The sequence below is a fragment of the Oncorhynchus clarkii genome, chromosome 12 (assembly GCF_045791955.1).
Source record: "Oncorhynchus clarkii lewisi isolate Uvic-CL-2024 chromosome 12, UVic_Ocla_1.0, whole genome shotgun sequence".
NCBI classification, from domain to species: Eukaryota; Metazoa; Chordata; class Actinopteri; order Salmoniformes; family Salmonidae; genus Oncorhynchus; species Oncorhynchus clarkii.
This window is the reverse complement of record NC_092158.1, coordinates 33,233,097-33,258,831: the sequence shown is the minus strand read 5'-3', so window position 1 is coordinate 33,258,831 and position 25,735 is coordinate 33,233,097. Positions and strand designations below refer to the sequence as shown.

General features: G+C 44.1%; 1 protein-coding gene across 1 annotated transcript in view; it reads left to right on the top strand.

Moving 5' to 3' along the window:
- LOC139422004 (UV radiation resistance-associated gene protein-like) overlaps positions 1-25,735 on the top strand; it is a 151,984-nt gene that overhangs the window by 74,519 nt on the left and 51,730 nt on the right. Inside the window, exon 13 of the mRNA XM_071173146.1 lies at positions 13,245-13,320. Within this exon, the coding sequence (XP_071029247.1) occupies positions 13,245-13,320 (76 nt within the window). The remainder of the gene's footprint in view (positions 1-13,244; positions 13,321-25,735) is intronic.

Below are 25,735 nucleotides of genomic sequence, written 5' to 3'. Positions count from 1 at the left end.
CATGTGACCTATCACACAACAACCCTTCCCTCCAATCCAGATATGTTTGGACAGGTTAAGCCCACTGTAATGCAGCATATCAAATCGTGTGAGGTTCACTCACAGGTCTTTTTTTTTTACAGTCCTCCTCTTTACCATTCCATAAACCCCAGACAGTAGACAGTATTATTTTTCATAATGACCAAGCAAATTGTTGGAAATCCCTCTAAAGCAGCCAGTGTGTTTTACCCACCCTGGCCTGTGTAGTAGACAGTATTAATTTTGTACCCCGGGGGCTAACGTAGGCACTGTTCTATCAACACTGTATTTAGACAGATGTACATGAATGGAGAGAGGTATTTAAGATGTAGGGATATGTATGATAATATTGTTGCCATGGACACAAGGAGAGGATAACACTCTTGGGGCCTCGCCTCTGGGCTGTACCAGCCTGCTTGTTTAAATCCAATTTATAGTGTACTGGGCACAACAATTACAGTGTAAGGACACTTTATTAAAATGATTATTTTGATCTGTTTTGGATCCGGTAACTATGCATCAAGCTTCTAACAAAACTCCCGTTGCCTTGTGATAATTGCATGTTTGGGAATGCACACACATGCTCCCAGGTATGCAATCGTATATTACTTTATATTCCTGAACATTCCGTGCACATTCCTGTACATTCCCCCCTCAATCAGGAAAAATAAAGAATGGGTATCAAAATTAATAATTGATAGGATTTTCTAAAAACACTTTGAAAATGGGTATAATCAGACACTGTAGTGATGGGTATGATAAGGATGTGGGCATATTTGATCCCTTTGGTGTTAGATTGATTAATAATAAATGTAAGTGCCAACTGCTAAGAAGGTAAAAAGTCTGTCTGGATTGCTTCTTGCCACGCTACATACAGTACAGTTGTAACCTGTGATCTCTGGTTCTGCACAGCTTGCTCACATTTAACTGCCTCTAGTCTCTCCACTGTGGCAGGAAGGCTCTCACCTGTTCATATCAGTAAAATACTTTGGTTTCACCCCTCATATTCCATTGAGTGATATTCTTTGCTTGTAGCAGATGGAGATCGCCAGTGTTTCATAGACACACAATATTATACGATGTGTGATGTTCCCCTTACGAGGCCTCCTGTGTAAGGAGCAGCTGTGAGTCCTGTGTTAGTGGATGTTAACGGCCAGAGTGAGATGGGTAGAGAGTGGCAGTGTGTTTTCTGCTCTGTGCTGTTGAGGGGGTAGCAGGCAGACTGGCCTTTGAAACGCTAATGCATGCAGCCTTGTTATAGTCAATGAATGAATAAGAAAGAGAGAAGGGCCAGACCCGAGACCCCTTTATTAACTCATAGTAACTAACAGTTCCCTAGACAGGCAGCAAGCCTCTTGGACACCAATTAGTACCTCAGTAACCCAGTAAGCCCTGACCAATGCTTCATCTAACTCTGTTGGCTGTTCTGGGCTTAAACTGTATCACCCTGTCAGGGTGAGATGTTCCCAGTGTGTTTATCTCTCCTCTCTTTCTCTCGTACTTTCTCACACACACACACATATGGATACTGCCCATCATTGTGTTAGTCAGACACAGGGGAAGTCATGTCAACAAATACATACATTCCTCCACACACGCATCCATATGGCATACATCCAAACCATTGAACGTAAACAGGCAGATGGTGAGAGTGCGTGGCAGTATCAGAGACCACTGCAGCTGGCAGCGACTTATCTCTTCTTCTGCTCCTCTGAGTGATGTCATCATGGCAGCTGGAGGGGCTCACTGGGGGTCTCTCCTCCCCCGCTCTCCATCCAGCTCTACTCTCCCACTACGTCTACCTCTGTGGAGGGCCTGACTGCACTGTACGCATTCCCATTCTCAGGGCTTTAAAGCAGGATATTTACACCAGGCCCATCAGAGAAAATAAACCAGAGGAGGGGTGGAGGGAGGACCCATCCCGGCCTCACAGCCCCACCACATCACCCTCGGGTGTCCCTGAGCAGGGCCGAACGCTCCTTTCACTTTGACATCTCTCCCCCTCCCCATGTTTATGAGCCTGCCGGTCCCAGAGGGCCCTACACACGGGGCCAAACGACGTGTGGGAAGATGGAAAGTAACCTGTCTGAGGCTGTGAGTGTACAAAAAGAGTGATTAAAGTGTCGGAAAGGGGCAATGAATAGAGATGAGTGAGGTGGTACCTGAGCGGTAACTTTAAAGCATGGCAGAATTAGCAGGTGGGTTTGAGATGGATCATTGCTGAAGGCACGCGTATAGAAACCCTCTGTTGTGATGATGATGGAGGAGCAGGTATGCAGGCATCACACCGGCCATGCTCCTGGAGGGTCTGGGAAACATTACTAGTCCACCACTCACTGTGCATCTCTGGTCCCCAGTTGGCTCTTGTGGTGTGTGACGCTCTCTCTCTGTGTATTACTCTCTATGAGTGGTGTGTTCCAGATGCTAGTGACGTCTCAGCACAGCTTGTTCCCAGCTAGATGGAGCGGAGTGTCCCCACTGTGCAGTTGGGGTGTGACTGATTCCTCTGTGGAGGCCAAACGTGGTGTGTGGTGGATTTCACACCCTGCCAGTCTAGTTAAAAAAAAAAATGTTTTAGCACCACCTACAGTTCATCATATAGTCGAGTAAGACATGTTCTTCCTATCCCTGGATGTATGTATGTATGTATGTATGTATGTATGCGCTTGTTAATTGGAGTCTAACAACCATTTAGGTTCTCCTGACTGTGCCAGCCATATATAAATGTGTCTGACCTGTAGAACGAGGGCATTGCTGTTATATTCCACTCCAAGTTGCGGTGGACCTGCGGTCTCGGATAATGACGACCTTGGCTTTTATGTAGGCGGCCATTTTGCCACAGCAAGAGCAGGCAGACCTGTGTACAGCTGAACTGGAGTGCCCTCTAGAGACCTCTCAGTCAGTGTGGAATGAATGAATGGGGCCGCTTGGGGACTGCAAGGAGTTTTTAGGGAAAGGTGGTGAACGGCGATGACTCCACTTTGCCTGTTTGTTGGCACTAGGCCTACCTTGAACGCACCATTATTTGGAATCTCGGAAGCTTTCACCCCCTAAAAACATTCTCAGAATGCAATGTGCTGTAACGACACGTTGCACCCACATTGTGGAGAGCAGCATCAGGGCGAGCCCAGCATCAGCTCCATAGCTCTAGTGTGTCTGATTGCATGGGGGAGAATGGGGAGATGCGATCCAGATGTCCACTGACTGTATGATTGAGACCAGAGCCCGGTCGTTAAAAGTCTAAGCGCTGCCTCATACAGCCTTTTTACTAGGACTATTAAGAGGGAATCCATTTTTTTTGTCTGAGTTTCGTTATGAAAGTGAAGGCTTAACAAAGAAAGAAAAACGTCTAAGAAGGGATTGACACATCAATGCGTGGCTCAAGTATAGTGTTGTGCGGCTGGGGTGGAACTATGACTGCCAGGGAATGGAGGGAGGGAGAGATTCTAAGAGAGGGCCTCGGCTCGGCAGGACCTGCAGCTCAAAAGAAGGTTATTGTTACGGGGTTTCAACGCTTTCGCGTCCCTTAACATGGACCATGTGGGACCAGGGGAAGGAACCTCCCTCAGTTTCACATAGCAGCCACGGGACAGGAGAGGAGAGAGAGGAGGGAGGGGGTAGAATAGTTGCTCAATGACAGGACACAGACTAGAGACGGGCAGACTTTCACTCAACACACACCCAATCACGCAAATACTTTCTCACACTCTTTTACCCCCTCAAAGATGTAGTACAATATAATAGGAAGTACTGTAAAGGGTTAGTGAGTTTTGGATAGCCCAGGGGAAAGGGAAGGATTGTCTGGTGTGCCAGATGGGTCAGTTGCATAAGTGGTTGACTGGCCCTGCTACCCTGTGATCCAAAGAAGATGAGCTGAGTGGGCCAGTGAGACCAGGCTGCTCCCCATCCTCAGTGGTCCAATGCCCTGATGCCTCAGGCACCCACCACCCAGCCTATACTCTACTCTACCATCACTCTGTTAATGCCTCAGCCATTAGGATACATTCCCTTCTATTTTTAGCCCATTTAACAACCAATTGACAAATTTGTATTTTTCATGTAAAGCTGTTAATAATAAACATCTGCCTTAGTTGAACGCCTTTCAAAGCCATAACTATGATCGTTAACTCAAAGGAGTGGCTTAGTTGGCTCGGTTCATCTGTACATTATATTTTACACTGCTTTTTCATCGATGGGTAACTGTTGGCCTGACTTGTGTTGTCTTAATGCCAATAGCGGCCGGGTCTCACTCTACATTTCCATTTGAGTCATTTAGCAGACGCTCTTGTCCAGAGCGACTTACAGTTAGTGCGTTCATCTTAACAACCACATATCACAGTCGTAGGAAGTACATTTTTCCTCGATAAAGAAGTTAGCAGTAAAGTCAGTGCTCTCCCCCCCTCTCTCTCTCTAACAGTAAGACTCATGGGAGTAGTCAGCTGTATATGGCCTGTGACTCCCTGCCACAAGATTGTGAACACAAATTCGAAATACCGTTCCATGTGTCCATTTCACTTCAGGTCAGCATCTGGGAGGAAGTTTAGATTCCCCGTGATAAATAAAGAGGCACTTCTGCAGAGGGAGATCACCTAGCTAGCCCCATAGAGAAATCTGCTTAGATCCTGTCCTCTGGGTCCAGCTCTCTGGTTCTAATTAAAATAATAGGAGGAAGGGGGGGGGGGGGGGGGGGAGCAGGGCAGGGCAGGGCAGGGAGGGAGAGAATCTTATTTTATTTGTCACATGCTTTGTTAACAACAGGTGTAGACTAACAGTGGAAGGCTTACTTATGGGACCTTCCCAACAATGCAGAGAGAGAAAACAGAGAAATAATAGAAAGGAATAATAAATGCCAATGAGTAAGATAACTTGGCTACATACACGGTGTACCAGTATTGAGTCGAGGGAGGGAGACATTTCTACAGCAGTGCGTTTGCTCCAAGATGGTTCCTTACCCGAGATGTAAGTGGAGTAGTGCGGCAGTCATTAAAATAGCATTCACTGACATATGCTCAATGTAATCATTTCTCAGATATTGGAAATTACAGCTCGCTGTGATTTATATAGTAACCGGTGCCATTAGCCGTGACAGTTGCGAGGCAGCAGGTGTTTTTTAAAAAGCAGGCCTCACATCATTTATGGTCCTGGTGCGTTTGAAATCGCACATTAAAGACATTCTAGGGAACTTCTGGGGAATTTATTTTTCTCGTTTTTTATTTTCTTCGAGCCGGCTGCACATAGCTAAGTGTAAGTAATGGTTACGAGTGGCTAACTCCCAACTCCACTATGTGAACCAGAACTGTTGATTTGCACATTTGGTGTATTCAGATAGCATACATTTAAATATATTTATTAGATGTTAGAATGTTGAGTCAAGATGACTCCTCATTGGCCTGAAGGGAGGTCCAAAGAGGCCAGGCTTTTCTAGTGTTAAGGGGAAAGTAGTCCAAAAGTTACTGAAAGTAATCAGATTATGCTAGTGAGTTTGGGTAATACAAAAGTTACGTTACTGATTACAATTTTGAACGGGTAACTAGTAAATCTCACGAATTACATATAGTAAGTAACCTACCCAACTGTGATTTATTTTTTTTAAATATATTTTTTAGGGGTAGATCAGTTTTAATATTGCAGAAAGATTGTGGGTTCCATCAATGTAATTTTCTGCATCATTTCCAATCACCAATATATTTATTTTGTAATGAATTGTTGATCGATACCGATAACCGATATTTAACATTTTAGCAGCCTTTTAAGCAGTCTAGTAAAGTTAAATAGTTAACACACACACACACGGACGCAGCGGTCTAGGGCACTGCATCTCAGTGCAAGAGGCATCTCAGTCCCTGGTTCGAATCCAGTCTGTATCACATCCGGCTGTGATTGGGAGTCCCATAGGGCGGAGCACAATTGGCCCAGCATCGTCCGGGTTTGGCCGTCATTGTAAATAAGAAATTGTTCTTAACTGACTTGCCTAGTTAAATAAAGGTTACACACACAAACCACACCACACTGACCAAAAAGTTATTTTGTTGGCATTTACATACAGTTGAAGTCAGAAGTTTACATACACCTTAGCCAAATACATTTAAACTCCGTTTTTCACAATTCCTGACATTTAATCCTAGTAAAAATTCCCTGTCTTAGGTCAGTTAGGATCACCACTTTATTTTAAGAATGTGAAATGTCAGAATAATAGTAGAGAGAATGATTTATTTCAGCTTTCATTTCTTTCATCACATTCCCAGTGGGTCAGAAGTTTACATACACTCAATTAGTATTTGGTAGCATTGCCTTTAAATTGTTTAACTTGGGTCAAACGTTTCAGGAAGCCTTCCATAAGCTTCCCAAAATAAGTTGGGTAAATTTTGGCCCATTCCTCCTGACAGAGTTTGTGTAACTGAGTCGGGTTTGTAGGCCTCCTTGCTCGCACATGCTTTTTCAGTTCTGCCCACACATTTTCTATAGGATTGAGGTCAGGGCTTTGTGATGGCCACTCCAATACCTGGACTTTGTTGTCCTTAAGCCATTTTGCCACAACTTTGGAAGTATGCTTGGCGTCATTGTCCATTTGGAAGACCCATTTGTGACCAAGCTTTAACTTCCTGACTGATGTCTTGCTTCAATATATCCAAATAATTTCCATCCTCACGATGCCATCTATTTTGTGAAGTGCACCTGACCCTCCTGCAGCAAAGCATCCCCACAACATGATGCTGCCACCCCCGTGCTTCATGGTTGGGATGGTGTTCTTCGGCTTGCAAGCCTCCTCCTTTTTCCTACAAACATAACAATGGTCATTATGGCCAAACAGTTCTATTTTTGTTTCATCAGACCAGAGGACATTTCTCCAAAAAGTACAATATTTTTTTATGGTGGTTTTGGAGCACTGGTTTCTTCCTTGCTGAGCGGCCTTTCAGGTTATGTCGATATAGGACTTGTTTTATTGTGGATATAGATTATTTTGTACCTCTTTCCTCCAGCATCTTCACAAGATCCTTGGCTGTTGTTCTGGGATTGATTTGCACTTTTCGCACCAAAGTACGTTCATCTCTAGGAGACAGAGCGCGTCTCCTTCCTGAGCGGTATGACGTCTCCCTGGTCCCTTGGTGTTTATACTTGCATACTATTGTTTGTACAGATGATCGTGGTACCTTCAGGTATTTGGAAATTGCTCCCAAGGATGAACCAGACTTGTGGAGGTCAACATTTTTTTCTGAGGTCTTTTGGTCTGATTTCTTTTGATTTTTCCCATGATGTCAAGCAAAGAGGCACTGAGTTTGAAGGTAAGCCTTGAAGTACATCCACAGGTACACCTCCAATTGACTCAAATTATGTCAGGGCTTAAGAAGCTTCTAATAGGCTAATTGACATAATTTTCTGGAATTTTCCAAGCTGTTTAAAAGCACAGTCAACTTAATGTATGTGAAATTCTGACCCATTGGAATTGTGATTCTGTGAATTGTAAGTGAAATAATCTGTCTGTAAACAATTATTGGAAAAATTACTTGTGTCATGCACAAAGTAGATGTCCTAACCGACTTGCCAAAACTATAGTTTCTTAACAAGTCATTTGTGGAGTGGTTGAAAAACAAGTTTTAATGACTCCAACCTAAGTGTATGTAAACTTCCGACCTCAACTGTATGTCCCCATTACCTGTAAAACATAATCAAAACCTATTTCTTTCACTTACTTGCAGTGCTGTTTCGTTGTTAATTTGTTCAGTCTCAACCAGGATTTCATCATACACATCAAACAGTGAAGTTTCAGCTCTTTCTGTCCATGGCCTCTCTTCCTTGGTGCACACTGTTACTGTGTCCGTTTCCCTCTTGTCCAGCTGTGTATGTAGCATTTCACATAAACGCTGTTTCTTGTCTGCATCGATGTAGCGGTCCTTGTACCTAGCATCGAGCATGGTGGACGACACAGTAAAGAGGCTCAGAGAGAATTCCACCGAATCGCTTGTTCGCCGCCTCGAGTACTTCAAAGTGTTTACTTTGAAATGGTACCAAGAATATGCATATCCTTGCTTCAGGTCCTGAGCTACTTGCAGTTCGATTTGGGTATTTCATTTGAGGTGAAAATTTTAAAAAAAGGTGAAGATCCTTTAAGACAAGGTCAGTTAACCCGGAAAATTACGAATTTTGCAGGTTTCTTCAAGTGCAGTTGCAAAAACCATCAAACGCTATGATGAAACTGGCTCTCATGAGGACCGTGACAGGAAAGGAAAATAGTTACCTCTGCTGCAGAGGATGAGTTCATTAGAGTTACAAGCCTCAGAAATTGCAGCCCAAATAAGTGCTTCAGAGTTCATGTAACAGACGCTTCTCAACATCAACTGTTCAGAGGAGACTGCGTCAATCAGGCCTTCATGGTTGAATTGCTGCAAAGAAACAACTGCTAAAGAACACCAATAATAAGAAGAGACTTGCTTGTGCCAAGAAACACGAGCAATGGACATTAGACTAATGGAAATCTTTCCTTTTGATATTTTTGGTTCCATTCCCTGTGTCTTTGTGAGATGCAGAGTAGGTGAACGGATGATCTCTGCATGTGTGGTTCCCACCGTGAAGCATGGAGGAGGAGGTGAAGTGGTGCTTTGCTGGTGACACTGTCAGATTTGATGTAGAAGTCAAGGCACACTTAACCAGCATGGCTACCACAGCATTCTGCAGCGATACGCCATCCCATCTGGTTTGCGCTTAGTGGGACTCTCATTTGTTTTTCAACAGGACGGTGACCCAGCACACCTCCAGGCTGTGTAAGGGCTATTTGACCAAGAGGGAGAGTGATGGAGTGCTGCATTAGATGACTTGGCCTCCACAATCACCCGATCTCAACCCAATTGAGATGGTTTGGGATGAGTTCAAATGCAGAGTGAAGGAAGAGCACCCAACAAGTGCTCAGCATATGTGGGAACTCCTTCAAGACTGTTGGAAAAGCATTCCAGGTGAAGCTGGTTGAGAGACTTCCAAGCTTGTGCAAAGCTGTCATCAAGGTAAAGGGTGGCTACTTTTAAGAATCTCAAATATAAGATATATTTTGATTTGTTGAACACTTCTTTGGTAACTACATGATTCCATATATGTTATTGGCTTCCTCTGCACTTCAGAGTATTTATTTATTTTCTCCTTTTTACGAGGGTCCTGTCCTGCTATCGTATTTTAGGGGTGTCTGTGAGGTAAATGCCTGGTGGGCTGATGAAACCGAGGGCTGTGTAAATACTCTAACCCTTTAAAGTGAAGGGGCTTTCTGTTAGAAGCTGCTTTTAAGACGTACCTAGTGTTCCCCACACCGCTACTTATTAATTACATATCTCTACCCGGCCGTCCGCACGACTCGCAAACAGCTCAGCTTAGACACGACAGGTCCTCCACACAGATTGGCGTGTGAGATAGGGAGGGAATGAGAGTTTTTGATCACATTAAGTAGATGTCAGTGTGGATGACAGTGTTGATCATGGTGCCTGTCAGTGTCATATTTAGTTTGCCAATTGAGTGTAAAGAGCTGCCAGAGTTGGGGTGTGGGAGAGGAACGGGACATGGTAGTAATAGAAGTACATCTATTTTAATGAAGGTGAGGAGCGGAAGGCTGTGGTGTGTGTGCATGTATGTCTTTGTGTGTTTGTCTGACGAGAAAGAGATTATAATTGAAACCAGAAAGGAGAGCAACGAGTGTATGTGTGCATGTATGCATGTATATATGTATGTGTGTATTCTGTGTTCTGGCTCTGGTCTGTGGATGGATGGAGGGCTCCCGTGGGCCTGAGAGCTGTTCCAAGGACGATTGTAATCCAGTTCATCCAGCTTGTGCAACAGATCATTTCAGCACAGACGCCAAGAGAAGACCGGCCGGCCAGCCCATTGGTAAAAAATGACTGCTTTCCACGCCAACTCCCCCTCTTTTCTGTCTCCTTCCCTCTCTCTGTCATTCCCTCTCACCTGTCTCTCACTTATTTTCTGTCTCTTCTATAACTGCTCTCTCTTTGTGTCACTCTCACATGTTGCACCCTCCCTCTATTCTCTCTTCTCTCACTCCCATCCTCCCTCTCTCTCTATCCCTCTCCTGTCAGCTCTCTACCCCTCCTGCCCCCCCACATCTCTTTGGGACCCCTGACTTCCTCTTCCCCTCCCTCCTGCTGGTGTGTAATAATATATTTAACTTTACTGGACGTTCCCGGGAGGAATTCCTGGTGTTTGGTGAACCGGAGTCCCTTCAGTGTGATTTCAGACGCACTGGACAGCACTCATTAATCACCTCACCGTGACGGCAAGCCATGCGGGTGAGGGCGTGTGCACGTCGATGTATCTTCATGTGTTCCTTTGCTTTTCTATATGTGTGCTTATGTGTGCGTGTCAGCCTCTCTCTCTGATTTCCCCTTCACCAGCAAACTAATCATATGTTGTCGGGAGAAAGTGATTGTTGGAATGCCTGCTATGAGACTGTGTGTGTTTGATGTGTTATTTCTCCCTCTGTTAGTTATTTCCTGGTCATGAGATATGACCTCTGGCATGCTGCTTCCTCTGGGGTTTGACTAGGCAGGGTATGTAGGAGTGAAACAAGTGTCTGAGGCTGTGTGGCCTATAGTGTTTCCCTCTGTCTGTGAAACCAACAGTGTTATTTGTCTACTTTATTTGGTAAAGAGTTTCTATGTAATGCACCTCACAAGAAACTGAATGAATTGTGTGTATGGATTGGGCCGATGAGGAGAACTGCACTACAGTCTGTACTAAGGCGTTAAAGCGTTATACCTCATGTCCACCAGATGCATCAAACTCTTTGCGTTCCGGCGGGAACGTTGTTAATGGTGCTGTCCGCAACGCTACGTTGGGGATGCCGCACTAGGCTGCTGTGTGTTCTGGGTACAGCATGCGTTCAATATTTTCAACTCGTGCATTGCTTTACCGTGCCGTGGTACAAACAGAAGAACACACGCAGACTGCAGCTTGCTAGCTTTTAACTAGTTGAACAGCGAAGCACATGTGCATCAAGTATGGAAAATGCGGGCTAGACATCCGGCAAAACAAACACATATGCATCTGGTGGACATCAGGCATTATAGATAACAGAGCTGCAGTAGCTAGGCTGTATCAGTTGGGGCTACAGTCATTGCCTCATGCACCTTGCCCTGTAACAGTGATGTACAGTACCAGTGGTGTGACAAGAGGAACCTCCAAACTCTTGACCTGGGCCCCTCGCTCCTCGGCTCTGGGCCCCTGGCACCTGGGGGTCAGTTAGCGGGAAGAGGGCATGTCTCTTCTAACACAGGATTACCAGTAGAACCTGTCCTGGCTTCAGGGGCTCAGCCATGTCCACTGACAGGAGGGGGTGGGGAGGAGGGGAAGTGGGAGGAGGGCCGGATGTTCACTTGCACTTTCTGACCTGACTGACTGCTGAGCCTGACAGTGGAGGAGTAGTCAGTAGTCGTACATGTTTAACTCAAGCAGGGCTCTGTGCGTGTGTGTGTGCGAGCAGAGTAAGACCGTGCCCTGGGCACATCTCTTCAGTGCATCCTCTCCGTTGGGGAGCAGACATGAGCACATAGTGACAGGGACTATCATAGGATAAGGCTGACTTGAGCCGTAATGGGATGAGAGGAGAGCGTTGTTGTCACTAGGGGGGGTCAGCAGGCTCGGCCTGGGGCAGTCTCTCTATCTCCACATTAACACTTCCATCCAGGGGTTTTCAACACTGTGTGTGTCTGCCTGCCCTGCCCTACTAGCTAGACATCTGACTGGCACCAGAATGCTGAATGGGTTTTTTCCCACCGAGCCTTTCCATCTGTCTGTTTGTCTTTGTTCCCTGAAGTGTAAAAGCAGGTGTACAGGCAGTTTGATAGGCCTACAGTATGCAGCCTGGATGGTTCCGAGCTTGGCTGATATTTCAGTTCAGTGTTTCCCCTCTCAGCTTCTGTTAAGATGTTTTATCTACCAAACCCCAACAGATACAGACTACACTACAGTAATTCCTGGACTGTGACAACAGGGAAGCAATTTATTTCACAGCACTCAGTCTTGTTGGTGAATCTGTCAATGTTAAACCAACAAGGAATGAAAAAACAATTTCAAGCACCACATGGTTTATTCTAGCTATTTTCAATTGGCGATGTAGATATGTTAAACATTTGAGGTATGTGTGAAATTGCACTCCTATTTTGTTATTACCCTCATATACAAGTCTGGTTATTACTTTATTTACTGTAGTTAGGGTTGCAAAGCTACCAGTAATTTACCAAAGTTACCGGAATACAGGTAATCTATGGCAATCTATGGTAATGTTGGTAAATTATACTTGAATGACTTAAACAAAAATATGTATTCATATATAGTATACTTATTTTTTTTATATATGTGCCCATGACTTTCTATTGGATAGACCATATGGTTCAAGAGAAAATTGCATAATTAATGAAAAAAGCATCTTATCAACAGTGGCATTATTTTCAATTAACTCTGCAACTCTTTCCAACGATTGACTTTTTTCAAAACCACCACCAGTTTGGTGCCAATACATTTACAACAAAGACATATTGACATAGTAAAAAATCAAATACAAATGTTTTATTGTTACATAGGTGCAGAAATGTGTTTTACAGGGTCAACCATTGAATATTTTCTACATTTTACATATGATAAGGACACAGATGGCCAGAGATATAAAAATACACCTGTGATAATCGGAAGTACCCAAAAGGGCCTGTAGATCAATTAAATTAAATTAATCAATCAATTAAATTAAATCCTTGAAAGTTACAAAAATTCTGGTAGTTTACTGGTAAACTTTCAAAGTTTCTAGTAATATACCCTCCTTTTTCAACCCTAACTGTGGTATTGTTATTACTGTAGTAGATGTCTCTCTGAAGAGCCCAGGAACTGTTTTGATGTTAGAGAGGAGGGAGGGCCTCTGCGCTCTCAACTCCTCAATCTATCAGGATTAGGTTTCTCTCTGCTGTTACCCACAAACTAACCCATGTGTACCACCTACTCCAGTACCACTTACTCCAGTACCACTTACTCCAGTACCACTTACTCCAGTACCACTTACTCCAGTACCACCTACTCCAGTACCACCTACTCCAGTACCACTTACTCCAGTACCACCTACTCCAGTACCACCTACTCCAGTACCACTTACTCCAGTACCACCTACTCCAGTACTGTACACTCATTATCACCTACTCCAGTACTGTACACTCATTATCACCGCTCTTCCTCTTCTTCTTACACAGATTCCCACTTTACCCTCGAGGAGAGCGTTTTCAGTTTGAGTACGGAGTCTACCTGATCAACAAGAACATCGCCCAGGTAATGTTGACACATATAATATATTTAATATATGTCATTTAGCAGACATTTGTATCCAATGCGACTTAGTCATGCGTGTATACATTTTACATATGGGTGGTCACGAGAATCGAACCCACTACCCGGGTGTTAAGTGCCATGCTCTACCAACTGAGCTACAAAGCACCAGCATGTGTCAGGCCAACTCGGAAGTTCAGATGGTCTGAGGGTGTTAGGTCACTGAAAGGTTTCTGTGTGGGGAACAGACCGTGTTTGCAGTGGTCTGTTGGTTTTTTACACATGTTTTGGATCAATCAAGTCATGTCCATTTGGACTGGAGCCTTGTTACTGTGTTCCTCTGATCCCGTTGTTTTGAAAGACCTGCAAACTCACAATACTAATGGAGAAACTAGGATGCATGCAAACAGACTGGACTAGAGCGAGGCCCCAGTGTACATACTGACCCTCTGTATGTAATGGCTCAGGATACTGTGAGGGAGAAGGACACACACACACACACACACACCGGGGTCAAACTCGATTAAAATGGGTCTAATTTGTTGACCTGTGTGAGTCCCCCCTCTCCGCCCCCCTCCCTCCCTTAATCATTGAGCACCAAATATAACAATTTGCATTCCATTGTGAGAATGTGGAATGGGATCTCTCCAGTGTATTAAGCAGGGCAATTAACTGCAACAGGTGGCTGGGTTCAAATGGCTGCACTTTGGGAGGTTTGGACTTTGACGCACTGCCGCTGCCGCAACCTGTTAGCTAGCTGCTATCCAAACTGCTGCCATCCTCCATCCGCCTTGGTCCAACAACGAGAGAGAGATGGGGGGGACAAACTACACACTGCAAATTAAAATAAGCTTGGACTGAAAACCCAAGGAGGTCAAGGGTGCATGTTATGACTTGCATGAAAGAGCAGGACCATTATTTGTTCTGTACGGTATGTATGGAGACCCAGAAAATGTTGCATGTTTCAAAATGATCGTGTTCTGTTCTTTATGCAACCGAACTGAAATCGAGAATGCTTTTTCTCCCAGTTTGTTTCATGTATTGTTATGATTGTAATGATCTATGAGGGGTTCAGATAAGTAACATTTCCATGGGGTTCTTAGAATTATAGACCAGTGACCGTTTTACTGTGGTGTGAGTTGCTCCAACATCAGATCTGATTTTCATTCCCTCACTTCTGCCTGTCCGCTCTGCCAGGTTTAGAGGTGAAATACTATCCTGGAAGAAGTGTTGAGGATGGTGTCATTTGATTGACTTTACTGTACTGTAGTAACTGTCAAGTAGAAAGGGATATGAGTGTCTGTGTGCATGTCTGTGTGGGTCGAGAGCCTGATCATTCTCATCTCAGACATGGACGTGGATCAACCTCTTAAATCCCCCATGCAGTCTTTACATTTTGTTTTGTTTTATCATCACCGTATGTCTAATAAATCACTGTGTGTGTTTATTTCATGAAAATAACTTATTTCCCTGGGCGGCTGGTAGAGCATTGCGCCAGTAACCAAAAAGGTGTCGGCTCAAGTATTCGAACCAGCAAGGTGAAACATTTGTCTCTGGACCCTGGCTGTGACCCCACTTCCCGCGGGTATCTCAGGAGCAGTTGGGATATGCAAGAAACACATTTCCATTACACATTTGTGTGTAACTGGACTAATATAAGCACCCCCAAAGTTATGAGCCTCCTTTTGCCATTGAAAGTCTGATCACGTGGGTGTGTAGATACAAATTTAGATATATTTACATACACTACATGACCAAAATATGTGGACACCTGCTCATCGATCATGGGCATTAATATGGAGTTGGTCCCCCCCTTTGCTGCTATAACAGCATCCACTCTTCTGGGAAGGCTTTCCAGTAGATGTTGGAACATTGCGCTGCAGGGGCTTGCTTCCATTCAGCCACAAGCAATCGTGAGGTCGGGCACTGATGTTGGGCGATTAGGCCAGGCTCTCCGTCGGCGTTCCAATTCATCCCACAGGTGTTCGATTGGGTTTAGGTCAGGGCTCTGTGCAGGCCAGTCAAGTTTTTCCACACTGATCTCAGCAAACCATTTCTGTTTAGACCTCGCTTTACGCACGGGGGCATTGTCATGCTGAAACAGGAAAGGGACTTTCCCAAATTGTTGCCACAAAGTTGGAAGCACAGAATTGTCTAGAATGTAATTGTATGCTCTAGCATTAAGATTTTCTTTCACTGGAACTTACGGGCCTGGCTCCGAACCATGAAAAACAGCCCCAGACCATTGTTCCTCATCCACCAAACTTTACAGGTGGCACTATGCATTGGGGCATGTAGCGTTCTCCTGGCATCCGCCAAACCCAGATTTGTCTGTCGGATTGTCAGATGGTGAAGAGTGATTCATCACTCCAGAGAAGGCGTTTCCAATGGTCCAGAGTCCAATGGCGGCGAGATTTACACCACTCCAGGCGATGGTGATCTTAGGCTTTTGCGCAGCTGCTCGGTCATGGAAATCCATTTCATGAAGCTCCCGACGAACAGTTATTGTGCTGATGTTGCTTCCAGAGGCAGTGTGGAACTCTGTAGTGAGTGGTGCAAATGAGGACAGGCAATTTTTATGCGCTTTAGCACCCGGCGGTCCGGTTCTGTGAGCTTGTGTTGCCTACCACTTCACTGCTGAGCCGTTGTTGCTCCTAGACGATTCCACTTCACAATAACAGCACTTACAGTTGACCGGGACAGATCTAGCAGTTGGAAAGGTGGCATCCTATGACGGTGCCACGTTGAAAGTAACTGAGCTCTTCAGTAAGACCATTCTAATTCCAGCATTTGTCTATGGAGATTGCATGGCTGTGTGCTCGATTTTATACACTTGTCAGCAACGTGTGGCAGAAATAGCAGAATCCACTGAAGGGGGGGGGTCAACATACTTTTGTATATAAAGTGTATATTTACATTTTGGCGGATAAGATTGTCTAGACTCTAGAGACTACCCCGCTTCAAAGTAGTAGGATACATATGCAAATAAAACATGATTGGTCATTGGTCAGAATAATCAGATAAGGATGTCATGCTGTGGGCCAAAATCTCCATCCCACCTGATCAGGCAGATATTCAAGGTGTGTTTTTCACTCCAAAAAGCTCTAACATTAAAATAACATTATTATAATTCTTGCCTTATCAGTGTTATTTCAACCTCATAGTGTGGAAACAGGAAATCATGTTTTTGACTGAACTGCCCCTTTAAAAACCTGGCAAGTGCACAACATATAGGCTCAAACAGCAATATATAGAGTCCCAGTCTTTACCAAACGTTACATTTGTGGGACCCCACCCTGGAATAGCGTATGGCATGTGACTGTGTGTCGGTAAAAAGTCAAATCCTCAGGTTGACTTGCGGTGAATCCATCCGGAAAATCTCTCTCTCGTCATTGTGCAAGACAGTCAACATTCTGTGTCTGTGTCACTGAATTCTTTGAAGGTGAGCTCATGAGTTTTTGTCAGTCTAGCATCTTATACATTCCATGTGTGACTGGGGGGATATATCCATGTTGAGAGTGATTTACTGGACCGACTCAAAATCAACCTATGTGCACCGCATGGATCAGCTCCCTACAGCTGACAATGGTTGTGAAACGTTGTTGCAGAGCAGCGCAAGTGGTAAACATTTCATAGTAGATGTAGCGGAACCCACCACAAAGACAGTTCCCCCACCATCTATGGGGAATTGCTGTACCTCGCATGAAACTGTGCATTCCTGAGTCTGATCACTGGGTTCCGCCGCCATCACATGTGTTCCAGTAGTTTGGGGGGAATGCATGAAGCGACCGACGCAACACTGTCACGGTTCATTTCCTCCTTTTTACAGTCGATACGGGTTTTCCACAACTCTGGCCATTTCAGACCACTTTATCTGGGAGACCTGGATTGCGTCCCAGTGATGTTTGAGTAGAGACTACGGTATGGTCCTTGTTAATACTCTGAAGGCTTTATTAGGAAATGGCTGCTTCTATGACCGTATTAGAGACACTGAGCCTGGATTTTCCACTCACTAGTGTAATTGACCAATAGAGCCAGTGCTTTGCTTCACGGCCAGCTTGTTATTATTGTGTTTTGTTCTTTCTTTAGTGATTTTTATGCGTCCTTAGGTTGTGCCCGGCTGGAGCTGGGCTGCTGACACAAAGCAGGGCTCTGGCTACACAGTGAAGCACACACTCATACTGGACCAGTGGTGGATGGAAGACATTATGCAGGTAACTGTCGACATAAAGGAAACAACAACATTGTCTTCAAAACTTGAACAGAACCCCATTTCCACTCCTTTTTCCTTCCTTGTGCACTCTGCAAATATCATGTTTCACCACAAACAACACCCAAATGGATTGTAGGATTGGAGTGGAGACATTTCCAAGTTCGTTAACATGCATCTTTGCACTCTGCTCCCCAGTTGCACCTCTGTAACTCGATTTAAGCATTGCCACCCTCTGCTGGGTCATATTCAACCGGATGCATCCGGTTTTCAGAGGAAAAGGAAAGAGCCTGTGACGCGACTTCCGCTTTTGGAAGTTAACAAGGCAACTCCTCCACATTTACTGGATTGGTTCAACAGTGCAGAAGAGAACCTTCCCCGATAGGATTTTTTTCTCTCATCAGGACCAGAAAGAAAGACACGCTGCTCAGGTGTTTCTTTTACTCCGATGTTAGGTTAAAGCTTTGCTAATGCCTTGTGCTTCTCATGGAGAGGCCTGTCCTATTCTAGCCCCTTGGAATGAGTGCACTACGTGGTGAAGTGCGGCCTGGCTGCTCCTTCCCTCCAGTTCAGGAGGCCACAGGTGAGGGTTTGTAACAGGGGCTGAAAGTCTCTGCAGGGGGCAGAAGAACTGAAGCCGTCAATCCTGCGTTTTAGCCAAGTTAGTGAGACTGGCTCTCAGGGATAGTGAACGTATGCTCTGGAGCTGAAGCTCTTGCTCTCTCTCGCTCTCTTTAGATCTCCTTTATCCGTATGCTCGTTGTGAAACAGGCATGTGAGCCGGATTAGATTGCAATAGACGCTAGATGTAGTTTTGAAGGGTGGAGGGGAGGTGGGTGAGGAGTTGGGGGGCACAACAATTAGCAGTAGTGGAAAAAGTACCCAATTGTTATACTTGAGTAGCAGCAAAGATACCTTGATAGAAAATTACTAAAGTGAAAGTCGCCCAATAAAATACTACTTGAGTTAAAGTGTACAATTATTTTGTTTTAAATATATTTAAGTATAAAAAGTAAATGTAATTGATCAAATCTGCTTAAGTTTCAAAAGTAAAAGTATAAATCATTTAAAATTCCTAATATTACGCAAACCAGACAGCACAATATTGTTTATTTGTTTTATTTATGGATAGCCAGGGGCACACTAATTTACAAACAAATAATTTGTGTTTAGTTATTCCGCCAGATCAGAGGCTGTAGGGATGACCAGGGATGTTCTTTTGATAAGTGTGTCATTTGGAACATTTTCCTGTCCTGCTCAGCGTTCAAAATGTAACGAGCACTTTTGGGTGTCAAGGAAAATGTAAAAAGTACATTATTTCTTTAGGAATGTACTGGAGTAAAAGTTGTCAAAAATATAAATACAGATACCCTAAAAAACTACTTTAGTACTTTCAAGTATTTTTACTTAAGTATTTTACACCATTGACAATTAGCTCTGAATCGCTAAGCCGGGGGTATCATATTTGCCTGGTTTGGGAGCAGGAAGCTCAGTATTGCACAGTTATTAAAGCAGGACCGACCCAGGGCTATCTAACTGAGGGAGGGGGAAGCAGAAGGCATGGGCACACCACCATGCCTAGCTCCGAGGCCCACAGGGAAAAACCTGCCACTCGCTCGGCTCTGTCAACCTACAAACCCCAGGGCCCTGGCTGAGCGCAACCACATTACCCACAATGCACCCCTGGCGTTGACTCTGGCCATGCTGGTGGTCTGGAGCGTACGTCAGAATAATGCACCAGCCATTTAGAGAGAGTGTGGCAACTGTGGCTCCATAAAACCAAGCTATGACTCATGGGGGAGCCACTATGTTTAGTGGTTAGTGGAAGTGCCTGGCTGGGCTGCCAGCATACTGCGTATGGAACAGGAGCAGGAGCTGGGACATAGCTAGCTATTATTGGTGGAGCTGGGCCTTAGGAGTGCTCTTATTGTTGGAGTCTAGCAGTTTGAGAGGCAGTACGTGTTCTTGCCTGATTGGCAAGAACACCGAATGATAATGATGATAATAATGGAGGTAGTTGTTATTGGTGGAGCCCAGCGGTTAGAAAAGGAGGCAGAAGGTGTTCTAGCTTGGTTAGCAGGATTTCCGATTGGAGAGTGGTCTTAACCAATGAATGAGGATTATGAGAATGATGTGGAGTTGCCGTCAGCTATTTTTAGTTGTTTATTTGTTTACGTGTCCTAGCCATCCATGTGTATAGTATGCACTAGTGTTACAACTGTCCCTTCCCCTTCCTCTCACCCCCTCTCACTCCACCCTCCTCTTTCCGGCATCTTCTACACCCTCTATGTATGCTATGTATTGGCCATTGAGTTTTGAAGCCACCGGTCGGCCATATTGGCACTCCCCAGTAGGAGCAGTCCTCCATAGGAATGAATGGAATTCTACAGTGTTTCAATTACAAAATTACATATACAGTATTTAAGATGTTTTGTTGTAGTGGGGAGAGTAACATTAGTCATCTCAAAATTCAAATTTAAAGATAATGTTTTTATTTTATTTTTATGTTTCGCTCAGAATATAATTTAAGTATGCATTAAGGTCTCTGTAAATGTGGCAAAAACGAATGTAGACATTAATAAATGCATTTCTATAGCTTCTAAAATATTTTTGTACAATGATGGGGGTGTGCCAAGATGGAGGCACAGTGGCTTTAACATAGCGTATATCAATGTTTTATATACACACTCATTTACTGATAGGGGGTATTAGTCATTTAGTGTATATATAAATCATTGATAGAAACCATATGAGCCTGACTCAGGTTAGCGTGCTAAAGAGGTAGAACACTACCCAGCCCCCGTCCTCCATATCGCCTTCCGTCTCTTTGGAACCAAGCCTGACCTGAATAGCATGTGCACTGCCTGGGCACAGTGCAAGTCAAGAATGTTCACAACGGCTCCATGAAAATGATCACCATATATTACCTTATTTCATTTGTCTGTTATTTTCTTTAATACGGACAGTTCTCAGCCAGACCTACAATGGGGTTTTGTGACCAGAATAAGCTGGCAATGATTTATCACAGAAATGAAGAGGACAGAACAGGATGGGTTACATTTTTCGCACATTTTGTCACTGTTTCCATGGACTCATGTTGGCATTTACCTAAACAGTTGTGTGTTTACCCATGGTCAGTCATCGTTCAACCCACAGGGCTCCAGAATAACTCCCTGTAAACCACACTGTGTCATGTACTGTTTCATAGGCCTGTATAATGTCCTGGCTCAGACTGTAATATGTAATGTCCTGTAATGGTAAATTGGACATCCTCCACCAATTTACTGAATGACATGGTGCTCCCTCACTTCCTTTCAATGTAATTAATCACTATATAGAACTGGAACTATAACCCTCCACTTCCACACTCTGGTCCCAGAGCTGTTCCCATGCCTTCACCACTTTCATCTTATTTGAGTTCCTTCTGTAGGGGAAAGATCAACACAATATTGAATGAATGAATGAATGAATGAGCTGCCTGTGATAACCATCATGGTGTTAGGTCATTTCCAGACAAAAATCCCAGGTTTAAGGATCCTGTTTACTCTTGTTTTAAATAGAAATCCTTGATCAGACGATGGGCCCAGCCCTCCTTGCCGAATCCCAACCTCTCCCAGGGCTGACAAAGATCTCCCATTCATTATTGAAACTAACAGTGTCCTTGAACTGAAGGCAACGCATTGAGCAGAAAAGGGCTGACTGGCCATAGATGGTACTGCTATGTTTACCCTTGAATTTAATTAAGATGAGGCAGGTAAATATGGTAACGAGGAGCATTGGTTCCCCTGAGCCATTCTCAGCTCAACCTTTCAGTGGAGAGGAGTAGATTTAGGAGGAACTATTCCAGGTGTCCCCTAGAAAACCTCTCTCCCTGACAGTCCTTTCTGTCAGTGAAGGCTTGTGGTCAGTGACTCAACCCCACAGCATGGTCCGGTCGGAGAGCATTCCTGAAAAAGCCATGTGATCACGTCACTCTGCACTCCGCATCGTCCCCTCTAAAACAACCAGTCTCCTTATTTTGTCCCGCCTGGCCCCCCCTGCAAAACCTCATCTCAGTAAACAGGCTTCTGTGTCCTCCCAAACCCTAAAGGCTAATATGGATAATGTGGAGCTTCAAGTGCAGACAGACAGAGAGACAGACACAACAACATTTGTTTTCCATTTTACAGGGATTGATATGGTAAACCTGTGGCATAATGGACAGGACAGACACGCCCAGAGATATAGCCTCTCAATGTACTGTACTTTACTTTGCATTGCACCCTCTACCTCCTTATGTGGAGGGAGGGAACAAGTAGAGTTCTCTTTGAGACCGCAGGACAGGTCATGAATTTGTGTCTGGTTTTGTTTTAGCCCAGTGGTGAAGAATAGCAGCGAGCCTCAAAGCAAAGTGCCTGCATGCGAAAGAATAAATGGCTGGGTAATTGTCCCTTTACAGTACATCTAATAAGAGGCCCATTCCGCACCCCTGCCTCTGACAATGTGGTTTATATTGTAATGCCATTAAGGTGCCACTTTAAAGTCAATCTCTAATGTCTCAGACTGTAAAAGGCACTTCATTAGCCGACTTGATTTGTCACATTTCAAGCAAGAAATTGTTTTTGGCAGAGTGTAAGTGGGTTAAGTAAACGGTTAGGGGAGAGAGGAGTGATACTGCTGGATTGAGAGATTGTTAACAGTCTAGGAATAACAGGACCAGAGAGGGAGACAGCTCTGACAGCTGTCTAACCTTCTCTCACATGATTTATGAGCCAGAGAGAGAGGGGGAACTCACCAGACCTGGGTTAAAATAGGATTTGGGATCTTTCAAACACGTTCAGCATTTGATTGAGCCTGTCTGAAATCCCTAGACGGGTGGGCTTTACACTTTTGGGACTGTTCCATTGGTTTCATTATGCTTGGCAAGCTTAATCAATTACAGGTAGAGTATTTGAAAGAAAACAGATACTATTTGAAACCAGAGTCACTCTGTTCTCAAAGAGCCCAGTCAGAGATTACATCTATCAGTGTGTCACAGACTCCAGTACCTCAGAGTGCTCTGGACATACCAAGCCTTGTACTGTATGTCGTGCTCTTTTAAGTGTGTAAGTGCATGACTGTCCATGTTTTAGGAAATGTGCTCTTACTGTATTGTATCGGCAGACATAGAACTGTGGTGAGCTTGTAATTGAGTGGATAGCTGCTGTTCTTGCTTGCAGTCATACCTCGTACTGTATCTCCTTTATATCCCTCCAACACTGTAAGGATGGTATCTTTCCTGCTGTATGTTATACTGCAGCAGCAACACACTGTATATATCACATAGTTCTGTTTTCTCTATATGAACCAGCCACCCATGGAGCTGTAAGACAACAGGCACTTGCAGCAGGTCTTCCCTATCACACCGCTTCAGTATTTCATAGTTTAAATAAATTAATAACGTTTTCTTTCTTCAGTGAGTATAGTGATGAATGTGTCCAGGCACGGGAGGAGGGGGGACAGGAACAACCAGGGTCTCCCCCAGCTCTCTCCCTCCCAGAGTTTAGTTTGCTGTTCTCTGGCCAAGTATGAGGAGCAGGAGATGTTTAGAGAGGAGGAGAGGGGAGGCCTAAGCGGCTGGCTGCCCGTTTGCTCCTAGAGGGAGGGAGTGTGGCTGCTTCTGCTGGGAAATCATGATGCTCTGGTCTGGATGAGCCTGGAGGTGGAAAAACATCCAGAAATAAGCAGCAAGTAGCTCTGGCCTCTCAGGGCTGTGGGATGGGTCTCACTGGGCCTCTGCAGCAGTCTAGGGCCTGGGTTCAAATAGTATTGGACATTTTTCACATACTTTATCTGTGCCTTATTGAGCTTGTCTGGTGCAATGGAAAAAATGGAGTAGCCACAAAAGTGCAAACCCCACCCATTTGTCACTCCAGTAAATGCACAGAATATTTGAAATATTTAAAATACTTTTTTAACCCAGGCTGTGTTGGAGCTAAATGCAGTGCAAAAACACACACCTCTCTCCCAGGGCTTTTCATAGCCTCTCATTGTGTGGTCTAGTCCCGTTTTCCATCACAAACATTGTTGCTAGCTACGGTCGGTACAAATCCAGAGCCACTTATTGGGTAGACTGGTTCTGTCTGTGGTAGAACCTTTTACGACCGGCACCAGAAGCACCTGTTTCCCTTAACACCCTAAAAACAAACATTTTAAATATTGGATTATAAATGTCACCCAGTGCAGAAATGAGCGGTGTATGGGTGGTAGTGTGCCCAATGTTACCGTCTTAAGTGTTCTCTCTCTTCCCTGATATGGTGTTACATCAATTCACTTCATCATTTAAGGGAGTAGTGGCCCTCAAAGCTGACACAGGTTGCCCATACCACCTTTTATTTTTTGTTTGTTTTTAGTGTGTGTTTGTTCGTCCGTCCAGCTGAGGCGGGGTAGCACCAGTCAGTCGTCTCTGTTTGCATGACAGCCAGGTCCAGACCCAGCACTATTATTTATTATTTAACTGGGACTGCAGTTATTGTGCCTTCAGAAAGTATTCACACCCCTTGACTTTTTCCACATTTTGTTGTGTTACCGTCTGAATTTAAAATAGATTAAATTAAGATTTTGTGTCACTGGCCTACACACAATACCCAGTTATGTCAAAGTGGAATTATGTTTTTTGAAATGTTTGCAAATGAATAAAAATGAAAATATGAAATGTCTTTAGTCAATAAGTATTCAACCCCTTTGTTAATGCAAGTCTAAATAAGTTCAATAAGTTCAAAAATGTGCTTAATAAGTCACATAAGTTGCACGGACTCATTCTGTGTGCAATTATAGTGTTTATCATGATTTTTGAATGACTACCTCATCTCTGTACCCCACACATACAACTATCTGTAAGGTCCCTCAGTTGAGCAGTGTATTTCAAACACTGATTTAACCACAAAGGAGGTTTTCCAATGCCTCGCAAAGAAGGGCACTAAAACATGCATCCTATTTGCAGTAAGGCACTAAAGTAAAACTGCACAAAATGTGGTGAAGAAATGAACTTTGTCCTGAATACACAGCGTTAAGTTTTGGGCAAATCCAACAACACATCACTGAGTACCACTCTTCATATTTTCAAGCATGGTGGCTGCATCATGTTATGGGTATGCTTGTGATTGGCAAGGACTATACATAAACATAATAGAGCTAAGCACAGGCAAAATCTTAGAGGAAAATCTGGTTCAGCCTGCTTCTCAACAGACACTGGAGACACATTGACATTTCAGCAGGACAATAACCTAAGGCCAAATATACACTGGAGTTGTTTACCAAGACAACATTGAATGTTCCTGAGTGGCCTAGTTACAGTTTTGAATAAAATTGGCTTTAAAATCTACAGCAAGACTAGAAAATGTCTGTCTAGCAATGAATAACTTGACAAAGCTTGAAGAATTAAAAAAAATATTGTGCAAATATTGTACATTCCAGATGTGCAAAGCTCTTAGAGACTTACCCAGAAAGACTTGCAGCTATAATAGCTGCCAAATGTGATTCTAACATGTATTGACTCAGGGGTGTGAATACTTGTGTATATTAGATATTTCTGTATTTCATTTTCAATACATTTTGTTAAAATTCCAAGGCATGTTTTCACTTTGGGGTATTGTGTGTAGATGGGTGAGAATATTTTTTTTAAATTCAGACTGTAATACAACCGAATGCAGAATAAGTCAAGGGGTATGAATACTTTCTGAAGGCACTGTATACATATGTCACCGTCCTGTGGTTTCCAATTTAGAGCCTGTGAGGGGAGCGTGGGCCGTCAGCACGCTGTGATTATGCCTGGGCTGCCAGGTTTTTACAGGGATTCCTCTGGACAGCCTCCTATGGCTTTATGAAACACTTCAATTCTTCTTATTGAATTTCCACTGTTTGAGGTCAGTAGCTCAGGATCTGCCTATCACCGCAAAGAGGTGCCAGAGCAGCCCACTACACTTAATATATGGGTGGAAGAAGGCCTAATCTTGCTTACTGTTTCCCCATAGAGACGCTCTCTCTCTCGCTCTCTCTCGCTCTCTCTTTCTGTGTGTGTGTGCTATTTGTTGTCTTTGCAAGGGAGACAGAAACTCAATTGTTGCAAACTGGAAGTTAAAAACATAGATGAGGACAAACGGATCAGTGGGGAGAGTTGGTTCCTAGTCAAGCTCTACTTTTCTTGCCAATTGGAATTCCTACATCTATGGGAATTTATTGACAGCAGTC